Source organism: Cuculus canorus, chromosome 3 (genome assembly GCF_017976375.1).
Source record: "Cuculus canorus isolate bCucCan1 chromosome 3, bCucCan1.pri, whole genome shotgun sequence".
Lineage (NCBI taxonomy): Eukaryota > Metazoa > Chordata > Aves > Cuculiformes > Cuculidae > Cuculus > Cuculus canorus.
The window spans coordinates 65,508,165-65,520,242 of NC_071403.1; the positions used below are offsets into that span (position 1 = coordinate 65,508,165).

General features: G+C 36.4%; 1 protein-coding gene across 4 annotated transcripts in view; it reads right to left on the reverse strand.

Annotated features, from left to right (window-relative positions):
* Positions 1–10,556: 10,556 nt before the first annotated feature.
* The window catches only part of PLD5 (phospholipase D family member 5), a 172,284-nt gene continuing 170,762 nt past the window's right edge, over positions 10,557–12,078 (reverse strand). For all 4 annotated transcript variants that reach the window (XM_009559421.2, XM_054062896.1, XM_009559428.2 and 1 more), the window contains one exon: positions 10,557–12,004. In XM_009559421.2, coding sequence (XP_009557716.1) covers positions 11,769–12,004 — 236 coding nt within the window. In that variant the 3' untranslated portion in view covers positions 10,557–11,768. The remainder of the gene's footprint in view (positions 12,005–12,078) is intronic.

Sequence of the window (12,078 nt, forward strand, 5' to 3'; positions counted from 1 at the left end):
TCCGTGATTCCTTACCCATCTAAGAGTCATCCATCAAACCATATCTCTAACTTAGTGGCAATAGTGTTATGAAAGACAACGTCAAGAGCCTTACGAAGTCCAGGTAGACAATTTCCATAGTTCCTCTCCTGTCCACTGATACAGTAACTCCGTTGTAGAAGACCATTGGATTAGTCAGGCTTCAGGTGCTTCAATTTTATAACCACACATGAAATACTTTTTTCTTCCATGTTTCTACTTTCACTCCTGCCTTCAGCCCCAGAAAAGGATGGGGCTCGAAGTGTACAGTGAGGCTTTATGGCCTTGATTTTAGGAGAGCTCAGACTATAAAGTTTTAAATTATTTTCTCTACAATTTAACAGACACTGTTAAACTTGCTGTCTTTTATTTTCTTTTAGCTTTTTTTTCCCTAGTATTTCAAGAACTACTCTGATAAAATACTGTTGGTTTTTTTTCTAGTTTGAACAGTAGGACAGTGTTACCAATAGCAATTGCTCCTGTTCAGTCAGGGGAGAAACGGAAATGCAGAGATGGATGGAGTTCCCTGCTGGGATTGAGTGTTCACAGGTAAATTGTGTCATAGAGAACACTGTGCTTTTGTCTGACAATAAGACTTGCTGGTAATGTTCAGATTTGGAGTGTGACAATTTTAGGGGTGTGAATAGTTGTATATAAACAACAAAAGAAGCCAGGAGCGGTTCCTTGGCTGTACAGCTAAGTGACACAGTGTGATTGACATCCAAGTGCCTAACCTGTCCTCTTCCTTTTTTTCCACAGGGTAGCTGTGGCAGAAACAGGGATACAGAAGACCTGTGTTCCAACAGCTGTGAAGTTCACAGACGCTCAGAGTCTCCCAGTGCCAGTCCAGTGCTCAGACTTTGCAGAACCTTAGCCAGACACACCAGGTAGTCTGTCTGTGTTGCCTGCCGGGTACACCTTAGGAATGTGTATGTACAGAAAACTGGGAGCTAGGGGCTAGTATCTACGATTCAGTTCTCACAGAAACAAACACTGACAGAGACAGACCAGAAAGAAGAAGAAAAGCATTATGTACTGAAACAAGATTCATTTATTTCAGTGCAGTACAAAGAGATGGGAGTTACTTTGATTTGAATGAGAGTGATGAAACTAAAAAATGAAGCAGATGAAATACATTCGTGTAATAGTAGGAATTCTTGGATATCAAAGCAGTGAAAAATGATAGCTATGATGCTGCAGCATTAAAATAAACATTAATATAGCTTTAAATTAATGCATTACTTCCTTGATTTAATGTTACATCATTAGTAACTTCACTTCCAGCAGTAAAAGATATTACTACTGACAACACTGTCTTAGCCATCAATCTTTCAGCCAGTGATTTCCTTACATTTAAAATGCATTGGTACAGCAGCAACACTCTGTACCAAGCCACCTTTCCAAAACCTCAGCACAACTGAAATCAACCTCTTTATTTTCTTCCAAAAGAATGAAACTGCTCAATTCTGTCACTCACATTGAACTTTGGTTACATATAGTAACACTATAAACAGTGGGCCCCGTTCACAATCATATAACATGAAAGTATTGTTTAAAGAAAAAAAAAATTAAATTGCTACATTGGCATCTTGCAGCACCAAACACAATAGCTGCTCAGTTTTGGACTTTTTCAACTAAAGCACTGTTTTTCATCTTGAATCAGGACAAGTCAACCATTTTCCTAGTAGATGTAGATGGTTTACATTTTCAGAAGTATCAAAACATACTGACATAGGTGTTTGCAGCAGAGTCAATGGCCCCATTTACAGACTCTAATTAATTTTTTTTTTTAATCAGTAAACATTAATGACACAGGTATTGCTGTGAACCAAGCCCATTGTCTAAAGGAAGCACATTTCTTGCCAAAAAAAGTCTTTAGTTAAGAACATGTTTTATAATGGATTTGAATAGTTGCTGTGTTATTCAAATTATGTGTCTGCCTGCTTGCACTTTGTACCCACACAAAAAAATGGATAAGCATGCAGTAAAATGTAGCATCATTTAGAAAATAATGTGTAAAAAAAAATTCGGTTTCTTATATTAAAGCATTTACACTGCATAGGCATTCATATAAGGATATAGTATAATAAAACTCATCAAATATACAAGCATGCAGCAGTTGCCTTATATTCACAGTTCTAGAAATGACCACACATTGATTTCCTCAAATATAAATTGGATTATCCAAAATAGATTCTGCAGCCACTCTCCTTTGCAGTGGCAAACTATGTCCTTGTGTGCATTGCAGATACTGACCTATATAACAGGCCTAAGCTATTGTACACATCTGTGATAAATACTGTGTTTTGAAATAGGAAGGATAATGAGAAGTTACCCATACTTCTCATCATAGAACTTGGAGACTACTCAGTGCTTGAACTGAACAAAATATATAAGCATATTTATTGTATTCTCCTTAGAGAGTAACACTGCAACCTTGCCACATATCTAGCTACTGCATAAGCTGGCCATGCAGTTTTCAAAATAAGTTTAGACAGTTTTTTTCTATTTGATATTTTAATCCATCAGAAGAGGTATAGTAGTAAACTTATATAGTACATATCCCTTTTGCTCTGCAAACTTTACATAGGACTCCTGCTACTTTTAGACTGTGTAGGGAAATACAATCCATTACCGAAGTCACGCTCGCAGAGATGAGATTTAAAACATATTTGCAGAAAGGTTTTCTTTCTTCATTTACCATTTTGAAGGTGGTGGTGTTATATAGCGGACCATCTTAACTGCCACAGGATGACAATACCCAGATTAGATCCTCTCTGTGGCCACATGCCACCTGGAGGGTAAATTTGAGGTCGTGTGGCCTGAGAGCTGTCTGTGGTTTTGACTTGCTTGTTATTGCCTAGCTCAGCAGGTTAACCTGCTGCGTGAATCCAGGACAACAGCAAACAAAATACCTGGAGGCAAGGCTAGTGTTGGTTGTGCACGGTTCGCAAAATTGGGCTCTAAATTCTGATACAGATTTTGTATGTGCCAAGGCGAAACTGGATTGAGGAGTATGACTTAAACCCCTTTTCCTGTCCATGTCTTTTTCCAGTAGTGCCTGCATTCTGCTTTTGCCCTGACTCCCTTGTCTTCATACATAGTAATCTGTGTGTATTTAAACAACATGTGCACGTACTTCCTTTTTCTGAGCACTTCAGGTAAAGCTAGTGGAAGTAACTTTGTAGGACGTTACAGCACCAACGATGCAAGTTGCAGGGATTCATCCCCATGTACAAAGCAGCAAGGGATTCAGAAACAGCATGTAGGAAATAGCTTGAAAAGGAAAAAGACAAGAGGCAGAGGGGGAGATAACAGAAACATTTGCCAATGAAAAGGGGGAGTAAGGAAAGGGAAGAGAGAATTCGGGCAGTGTTTGCTGTTCTCTCTGTTTAAATAAAAAAGTATAATCCTCTCTGGAATGTTTACTTCAGAGAAAAACATTGCCCTTTGTTTTTTAAAAAAGTGAGCTTTGGCACCCAAGTAAAGTGGGAATGGAAAGTCGAGTAGATGGCTTTGGTATGTGCTATCAGAAACTGTCACATTAATGTACTTCTGTCCTGTGGCTAGGAGTTTGCTTTTATAGTTCATTATTCTGAGTCTCTTTGTGTGTCCACATTCCTATTTTTTAAGTAAAGGATACACAGCCCCTTCCAGAAAGGGCTGTACTATTTGCTGTCAGTGTTATTCAAGAGTAGGACAGTAACGGAACAAATCATTGTACTAGAGGTGTTCCAAGCTATTCTGGCACAGATACTCATTATCCCTTTGAGAATGTGTTTCTGTGCATATGTCTATGGGGAGCCTTAGCTCTGTGTTTGGAATCTGATAAAAGGATGTTTAGAATCTGAGATGGATATGGAGGCATCCGAGTAGTTTTATTGCGTCAACTGGCACTTGGAAAATGGCCTTACAGTTGAGTTGGCTTGCCTGTTGCCACAAATGTTACTTTTCTGGCTTTCTCCATATTTGTTTTCCAAGATCTCTGTGGTGACATCTGAAGACACAAATGCTGTATTTTAAATGTTTATTTGGCAGTAGGGTCTTTATAAATATACACAGAATCTCTTTTTTTTTTCCTACCTTTTAAGCTGCATACATCCATAAATGGATATAAGACTTTGAATGCTGAAATCTTTGTACAAGATATCAAAGCTAGTGGTTCACAGGTTCTTCATTGCATATCTGTCATGTTAAGAGCAGCAGTTCAGATGTGGGAACTGTCCACAAATATAACAGGTATGTGGTTTGTAAATTTCAGCTTCATTAATCTGAGATACTGTACTAGCGTCTCATTCTTTTTCCAATTCTCATATTTTTTTTCTGAATGTTGGCAAAAAATGAGAATGTGTTCTGGTTTTGATCCTGATTTCTTATACATTTTAATATTTGCGCTAAGTTCTTTGGGTTACTCACTGACTCTACCATTGATTTTTCTTTCCACAGGGAAAATTCTTATAATCTTATATTGGAAATATCTTTGAACAATCTAGATATTGTTAAAAGCAGATGTCACAGCTGTCTTGAATATAGTAAGGAGGACCAAAAGGGGCTCTCCTGAGAAGCTGGACAAAGGCTTTGCCACAAAGAAGTTGGCACAAAGCTGTGAGCCTCAGGTTCCCACAGGTATGCACCACTTTTTGTGAATTAATAGAGGTTGGATGCATAAAATCTTTGCTTTTTTTTAGAAACTTTATCAGCTCTATTTTTAGTAGTGGTTCTAGTGCAAGAACCTAGGCTGTTCGTTGAAACAAGGAGACAGTGCATCTTCCTTTTCTATCCGCTGCTTACACTTACAAAGTGAAGTAATTATTTAAATTCCTAAAGACAAGGGGTGTCACCCCTTTTCACCTTTTCATGCTAAAGTTAGCAAACTGGTTGTATGGTAAAGAATGCTTTACAGTAGAATAAAATGAGGTCACCAGAAGAGGCGTTTATATCACCAGAAGAACTTCATTTAAATTCTTCCCCCTCAAGATTTTGCATATCCGTCTCTCCAGGTAAAGAATTATGTGTTTGACTTCCTTTATTATGCTTTTCCTAGTATTACACCAGGTGAGGGATCTTTCAAAGGACAAAAGCATGTTGAGCAGCCAGTAGTTTTCAGAAACAGCAGATAATTAAAAATATTTTGTTTTCTTTGCTGCTCAGGCAATGATGAGTGAAAATATGGACTGCGTTGACGAAGAAGCAGGAGACAGTGAGAGGACAAGTGAGATTAGGAGAACAGTCCTCTGACCTTTAGAAAGAAACAGCTGTCACTTCCAGAAGCACCCTGCTTTTCTGTCAAGTTTCAAGGAAAATATCGAATACAGGTACAGTGTCATTTGAAGAAATACAAATAAGGAACAATGCGGAGTAAGTGAATACTGAGCAAATCCACTTGAAAACATGTTGTTAGCGAGTCAGTCAAATACAGTGTTGATCCATGTACTTCCATTTGAAGAGCTTCTCATTTTCTGTGTCATACACTATCTTGCTTCGACAATGTTACCATAATGGTGCATGCCTTTAACCTTTAACACAAAAATTCCTTCCCCATTAAAATCCCCATTAAATAACTCAAAATTATGTTTGAAAATAATTCCAGCTTCTAACTCATTTATGAACTTACTTCATAAGATAGCACTTTTGGGGGATTTTTTTTTTTTTTTAACGGAGTGTGACTGTTTCATCAAATTTGATTGCCTGATACTTGGGCTTAGTTTTCAACAGTTTATTAGGAGTTCAGAATGGTAACTATCTGACTTGACTATATTTGTATATTGAGAGAACATATGCAAATGCTGCTTATAATGTGAAATTTGCCGGTGTGTGCAATGTTGTAAATCCTTGCTTCTGTAGCACCAGAAACTTGCAATGCACAAGGAAGAGCCCTATTTCAAATACTGCTTAACTTCTCAGTACCTGCTACATAGAAATTGATAGGCTTTTTCTCATGCTCATTTTTTTCTGTTAAGCATAGAGTTTGTAATTTTTAAAGTTTCGTTCCTCATTCTGAAAAAAATCATGGGAGTTCATTCATATAAAGAAAAGCAACCTGGATATATAAGAAATACAGGATTTTGCAGGGGAAGGAATAAAATGAGAATGTAGCTCAGAGCTTTTAGGCCAGTACCAGTTTGTTAACTGAAATCTGATTCAAGTTGGTTTACCTCTGTAGCTATTTTTGCCCGTTCCTCTCTACCCTTATTATATTTTATGCTGTTGCAGGAGCCACACATTACTATGTGAGATGCAATGCCAACTATGTGTTCATACAACATAACTGCAATACATATAATTTGTATTATTCACATTTGTGGCCACACAACATAAAGGAGAGCAAAATAATTCTTTGAAATACTACAGTTGTCGGTGATTTTATTCTATTTTGTTCCATTTTGCAGCCTGAATCAGCCATCAACCTTATTTCTGTTCTTAAAGGGAAACTGATCATGTTCATTTCACATGGTTAAAAAGATTCATTAGGATTTATCTTCCTGTAAAACTGCAGCATATCATAGAATCATAGAATCATTAGGTTGGAAAGGACCACTGGATCATTGAGTCCAACCATTCCTATCAATCCCTAAACCATGCCCCTCAGCACCTCATCCACCCGTCCCGTAAACACCTCCAGGGAAGGTGACTCAACCACCTCCCTGGGCAGCCTCTGCCAGTGCCCAATGACCCTTTCCGTGAAAAAATTTTTTCCTGATGTCCAGCCTGAACCTCTCCTGGTGGAGCTTGAGGCCATTCTCTCTTGTCCTGTCCCCTGTCACACAGAATTGACTCCATTGACTACAGCAGAACAATTTGCAGCTAGAATTGAACTGCACTCTTAAAATCTAATTTTTACAAAGTTTTCAGAAGTAAGCTGCAGGAGCTTGATTTTTGTCCTACAAACATTTTGAATTTTAGGGAAAACCTAACGTAAATGCGTTAATGCAGTTGTAGCATATGGATATGGACTAGAAATGCGATTTCATGAAAATCCAATGTAAGTCACTGTGTTGAAACACTCTGTACACTAGTATTCTTCATTCAGATTCTGTACAAATTCCTGATTTCAAGATAACTCAAACACACAGTTCTCACAGACTTTTTCTTTAAAGCCCATGCTGTTCTAATCCAAACAGCAGGTGCAATAGAAAGCTCCACTGTCTCATAAACTGGAGTTTATCTATTGACTTCAGAATGTAAAGAATGTGAGTTCTTTTCTTGTCTAAACTATTTTGAATGAGGTCTCTTTTACATGCTAGTTTGGCAAGCTTCTAAGGCATTTGTGCGAAGTGATGATGCAAGAGCAACCTGATTCAACACTGAGAAATTCATAAATAACATCCAGCAGTAATTAAAGTGAAAAACTACAGCTAAGAAAAGCAATCACTCTACAGTATCAGTCGAGTTACTATACTCTGCAGTGTTAAAATTGGAATATGTTTACTGATACCTTCAATTCAGGAGGTATCGTTGTGAATTTTAAATATACCAACGATTCATTCTGTTTCTTACGTAGATTGAATTTGTTTAACAGTGATTTAGAAAATGATTAAAAAATGAATATATATGTAGAGAAAGGATAAGAGTGGAAGAAAAACACAGTGTCAGAAATTACCATCGGATACGTTCTATATGTGCAGCCGGTATTTTTGTGTTAAAACAAAGTTAAAGTTAATTTTGAAGTCCAAAATGATTTTGAGATAACTTCGCACTCTCTGTAAGGCCATTCTCAGGAGTCAAGTGCATAACATTCAAGATGGGGTTTTTTGTAAAGAACTTCAGTTTGACGGGCTGGAATAGCCAGTTGATGTCTTTACTATCTTGATGAGACAGTCTGCACTATTTTCAATAAGTACACATTCAAGTAATAAAAAAACCCTTTGAATTCTTTGCCTAGATTTCTCCTTAGATTATGGTTAAATGGCAGGTAGCATTTGTACAGAGTTTAGTTGTGCAGTTTTTATGTATGCAAAACTTAACAAACTAGTAAAATTTAGGTAGCTAGCATAGCAAATAATGGGTAGGTCCTAAGAGTTGCATTCTGAGGCTTTTTTAACTTGTTTCTCAAGGTCTCCGCTGGACCACCCACAGTGCCTGGATTTACTGGAAGGAACACTTAGCGTTGCATTGTGTAAAACTTTGTACAGCACAGCCTCAAATTCAGTTCAAAGATGCATTTTTTTTTTTTTTTTTAGAAAAAGGTGAGGAGAAAAGAATTTGTGAACAATATGAAGTCTTACTTAGGAAGTTTACTCTACGCCTCAGTACTAGATAGAAGATCTTTAGCAGGACTTCACATGAGGAACGGTTAAACAAAACCTTGTATGAATAAGGCACTAGTAAATGTTTGCAGCAAACAATTAGAGTCTATATTCTTTAAGAATAAAGCCATTCTGTTTAGGAAATTGTCTTTCATACGACAGAGTTACCAATATCAGTTAGAAGATGGTTAGAGAAAGTGCATCTTTTGGATTACACTTGTGAGGTCTGTGAGAAACCACTGAATGCAAATCCCTGTTAAGTCTGGAAATAGCCTGTGCAATGCCGATACACTGGACAGCTGAAGAAGAAGCTGGTCTAGATTCTGATTCCTGCTAAACCGATGTGAATCACTGCAATGGATTTGCTCCAGATTTCTGTACATTGGTAGCAGGATCTGAAGCCAGAATCAAGAATGCTGTGGCAAATCTAGTTAAAAAGTAACAGTGCTAACTCAAAACAAATAATTTGCTATAATCCCCTTAAACAGCTTCAAAAAAAGAATCTGTTCTTTTTTTTATTTCCTATTTGCTTAAGTCCAAGGATGCCCTTTGTCTTTTGGCTAACGTAACAGACCAAAGCCTTATGTACTACTTTGGAACTGCTGTCATACTAAACATTTATTAAAGAAACAATCCATACTTTATACCAAATGAAACTGGAGTCTGCCAGTCCATTTGCAGGATGACTGACTGGTATTTTGCATTAAAAGTTGTCCAAAACATCCCAAACTCTTAATAAAAACAGAAAACAGTACCGCTTTTGAAATGTACTTTAACGTATCAGCTCTTTTGGGGGGGGGGGGGCATTGAAGCCCCAGAATTTATTTATCAAGCCAATAAGAATGAATTTGTAAACGAACAGATTTGGTTATTCATGAATGTATTTCCCTAGGATCTGTCCAGTAAAACTACTGTATCTGAATTGTTCATTTGGTATACTATATAGAAAGTCAGTGGTAACTCCACAGTCTGATTTCATAACCAAATTCTGCTCTGTAAACAGACAGCTTAGCTTTTTCATCTGACAAATTTCTGTTCCACTCAGATCCTCCATTACTGTACAGAATGTCATTTAGAAAACTTAACATATTTCTTGTGTCCATAATGCAAGAGGGAAAATAATTACATTGATATTACATTGATTCATTCGCATATATTATTGCCATCAGGTGCTACAATGAACAACTCTGAACAGTGGGGTTTTTTCGTTTGCTTGGGTTTTTCTGTATCTTATGTAAGGACTTGGTATTAAGTTTAGCTCAAGCTTTAAGATCACCCATCCAAGAGGATCTCAGAAGCCTTACAAATATGTCAGCTGGTTTTTAAGAATGTGGTGGGTTTTTTGCTTGTTTGGCTTGTTTTTTTTCACTTAGACTCATGAGACTTAAATTCATTGGTGGTATAACTCAGCTGAAATTTTTACCAGAAATTAATCTGGACTAGTATTTACTTCTTAAACAAAACAAAAAAACCCCAACAAGAAATTCAGTGCTGGAGATCTCTCTCCTATACTTGCTATACATATTCCAAATTATATACAGAAAGAAGAAAATAGAGAAATTTCTCGTCACAAAGATCTTTCCTTCGTAGCAACTCAGGAAACTTTTTTTCTTATTTTTTAGATATTTGTTTCTAATGTTAGAACACATGCTTTTCTGGGGGAGAAGGGCAGGGTGGAAGCTAATAAATGTCATGTGTTCACCTGAATGTTAGGAAATGTTATTGAACACTAGATCTGTGCAGAATCTTATCTGTAAAAGTTGTCATCTTAAAAAATTTTTTGTTATGTCATTATTTTCAGTAAGATTATGTAAATCTTTGCAATTGCAAAAGAAACCAACATTCTTTGTGGAAGGTGTGCCTTTTGCAGTTGTAACTAGGTTTTGGTGTGTCACTAGCTGGCAATTTGAAGTTGTGCCTATGTTACCTTATCAGAATTTCCAAAGCTGTGCTTACTTGAAAACAAACTACAACTTTTCTTTAGCCTTGTAAATGAAACCTGTGTTTTGAAAGTCAAGGTGGGTTTGAACTTATTCTTAAGATTAAAATAGTACATTGGGACATGGATGGCTTTTCTTCTCTTTTTGTCCACTGCTTTTGAAGTGTGCCTTCAGTAACATAAAACCAGGTGAGAGAAGTCTGCATTTTGGAAAATGTTCTGTGAATTTTTAACAAAATGCAAAACAGAGTTTGCTTTCATGGCTGTATTTCTTCAACAGAAACAAACAGAGAGTAATGAAACATTTTTACTACAAAATTAAGCTATTATAGCTCTGACTGGGGAAAAATCTGTTGCAAAAAATTTGTTTTGGTTTTTTTAAAGAACAAATTCACACATTTACAGAACAGTTGCTTCTTGGTGCAACTGAGTTGTGTTTGTAGAGGCACACTATTAGCATCAACTGAAACTACGGCCTAAATGAAGGCATCCCATTTTGTGCTGATTTACCCACCTATATGGATAACTTTTTAACATAAAAAGCCATTTCATGCTATTTTTTTTAAAGAAAAAGTTAGGAAAGAAAACACTTCCAGGTGTAAAATCACAACAACTATTGCATGATTTTGCATAACCCTTTACCTTTCTAAAAAGCAATATTTTATTTTTATATATGCAACCGTTTGATAATGAGTCATTGTGCAACTGCTGACTCGCATTTAATAAATATTTAACTTGAGGAAGAAATATTTTTGAGATTACAAAAAAAAAAAAATCAGTCCTAGGTCTTTGCTATTAATCTAGAGATTTTAATTGTTAGATGAAACACATATAATTGGAACTAACTACCATACTGAAAGGAATTCACACTACTTTGATTACACGTCTATTTATCTGAAAGACTTTAGGGATTATGATGAATTTGATGAGGCCAACCCAAATCTCTCAAAACCTTCTCATACTTTTAGGAGATGAATGAATTGCCAGTCATGTAACTCTAATGTATTTTAAGGCTAGTTAGAAGACATGGAGGAGTGATACTCCAACCTAAATGTTCAAATCTAGAAAGTACTTGCATGACTAAGTATTTATTTAAAGGAAATTATTTATATGGGTTAAAGTTTGTTTATTCCTTTATGTTTTCTAATAGAGTAAACCTACCATCTACTTGTATGTCAATAATTGATCTCAGAATGCCGTTTCATAGCTTGAATCTTGGTTTTGCCCCAAGGTTTGTTCTAGCCAGGATGGCAATTAGGGAAAGTCCTACAACTGAAAGAGAAAAATTGAGACATGCCTTTAAAGTCAGATGTGGAACATGAAAATAAAAATGGAAGCAAAAATGACATTCAGTGTCAGAAGTAACAAGTTTGAAAGTCTTAAATAATTCAATATAGAGAATATAGTTTAGACAGTTTTTATATAAGTGTGCTTTTTCCTAAAAACACCCCCCCAAACCAAACTTTTTTTTTGCTTTTTCTTTAAGTCTTTTGTCTGTAAATATGAAAGAGGGCTACACCCGAACATAATTCTTCATTGCCATACTAAACAATAAAATAGTCTTTCTAATTCACATTGCTCATGGCAGTCTTATTTGACGTTGTTTTATTGAGTTTGTGATTAAAGCAGTTTGGGATTTTGGTTGGTTGTAAACTTTTGGCATAATGTGAATACCAGTCCCTTTCAAAAACAGCCTTGAGTTGCTTAATGATGCTTGTGCTGTTCCCCGCGTCTGCTTGGTTGATAACAAGGCCAGCTCCAGCATTCTGCGTAAAGGCATTTCCTACCCAATCAAAATTACCTACAAGTAAAGGCAGGAATACACATCAGTTTCCAACATCAGGAAAAAAAAGAAGTACAATCTCTCTAAAGGCA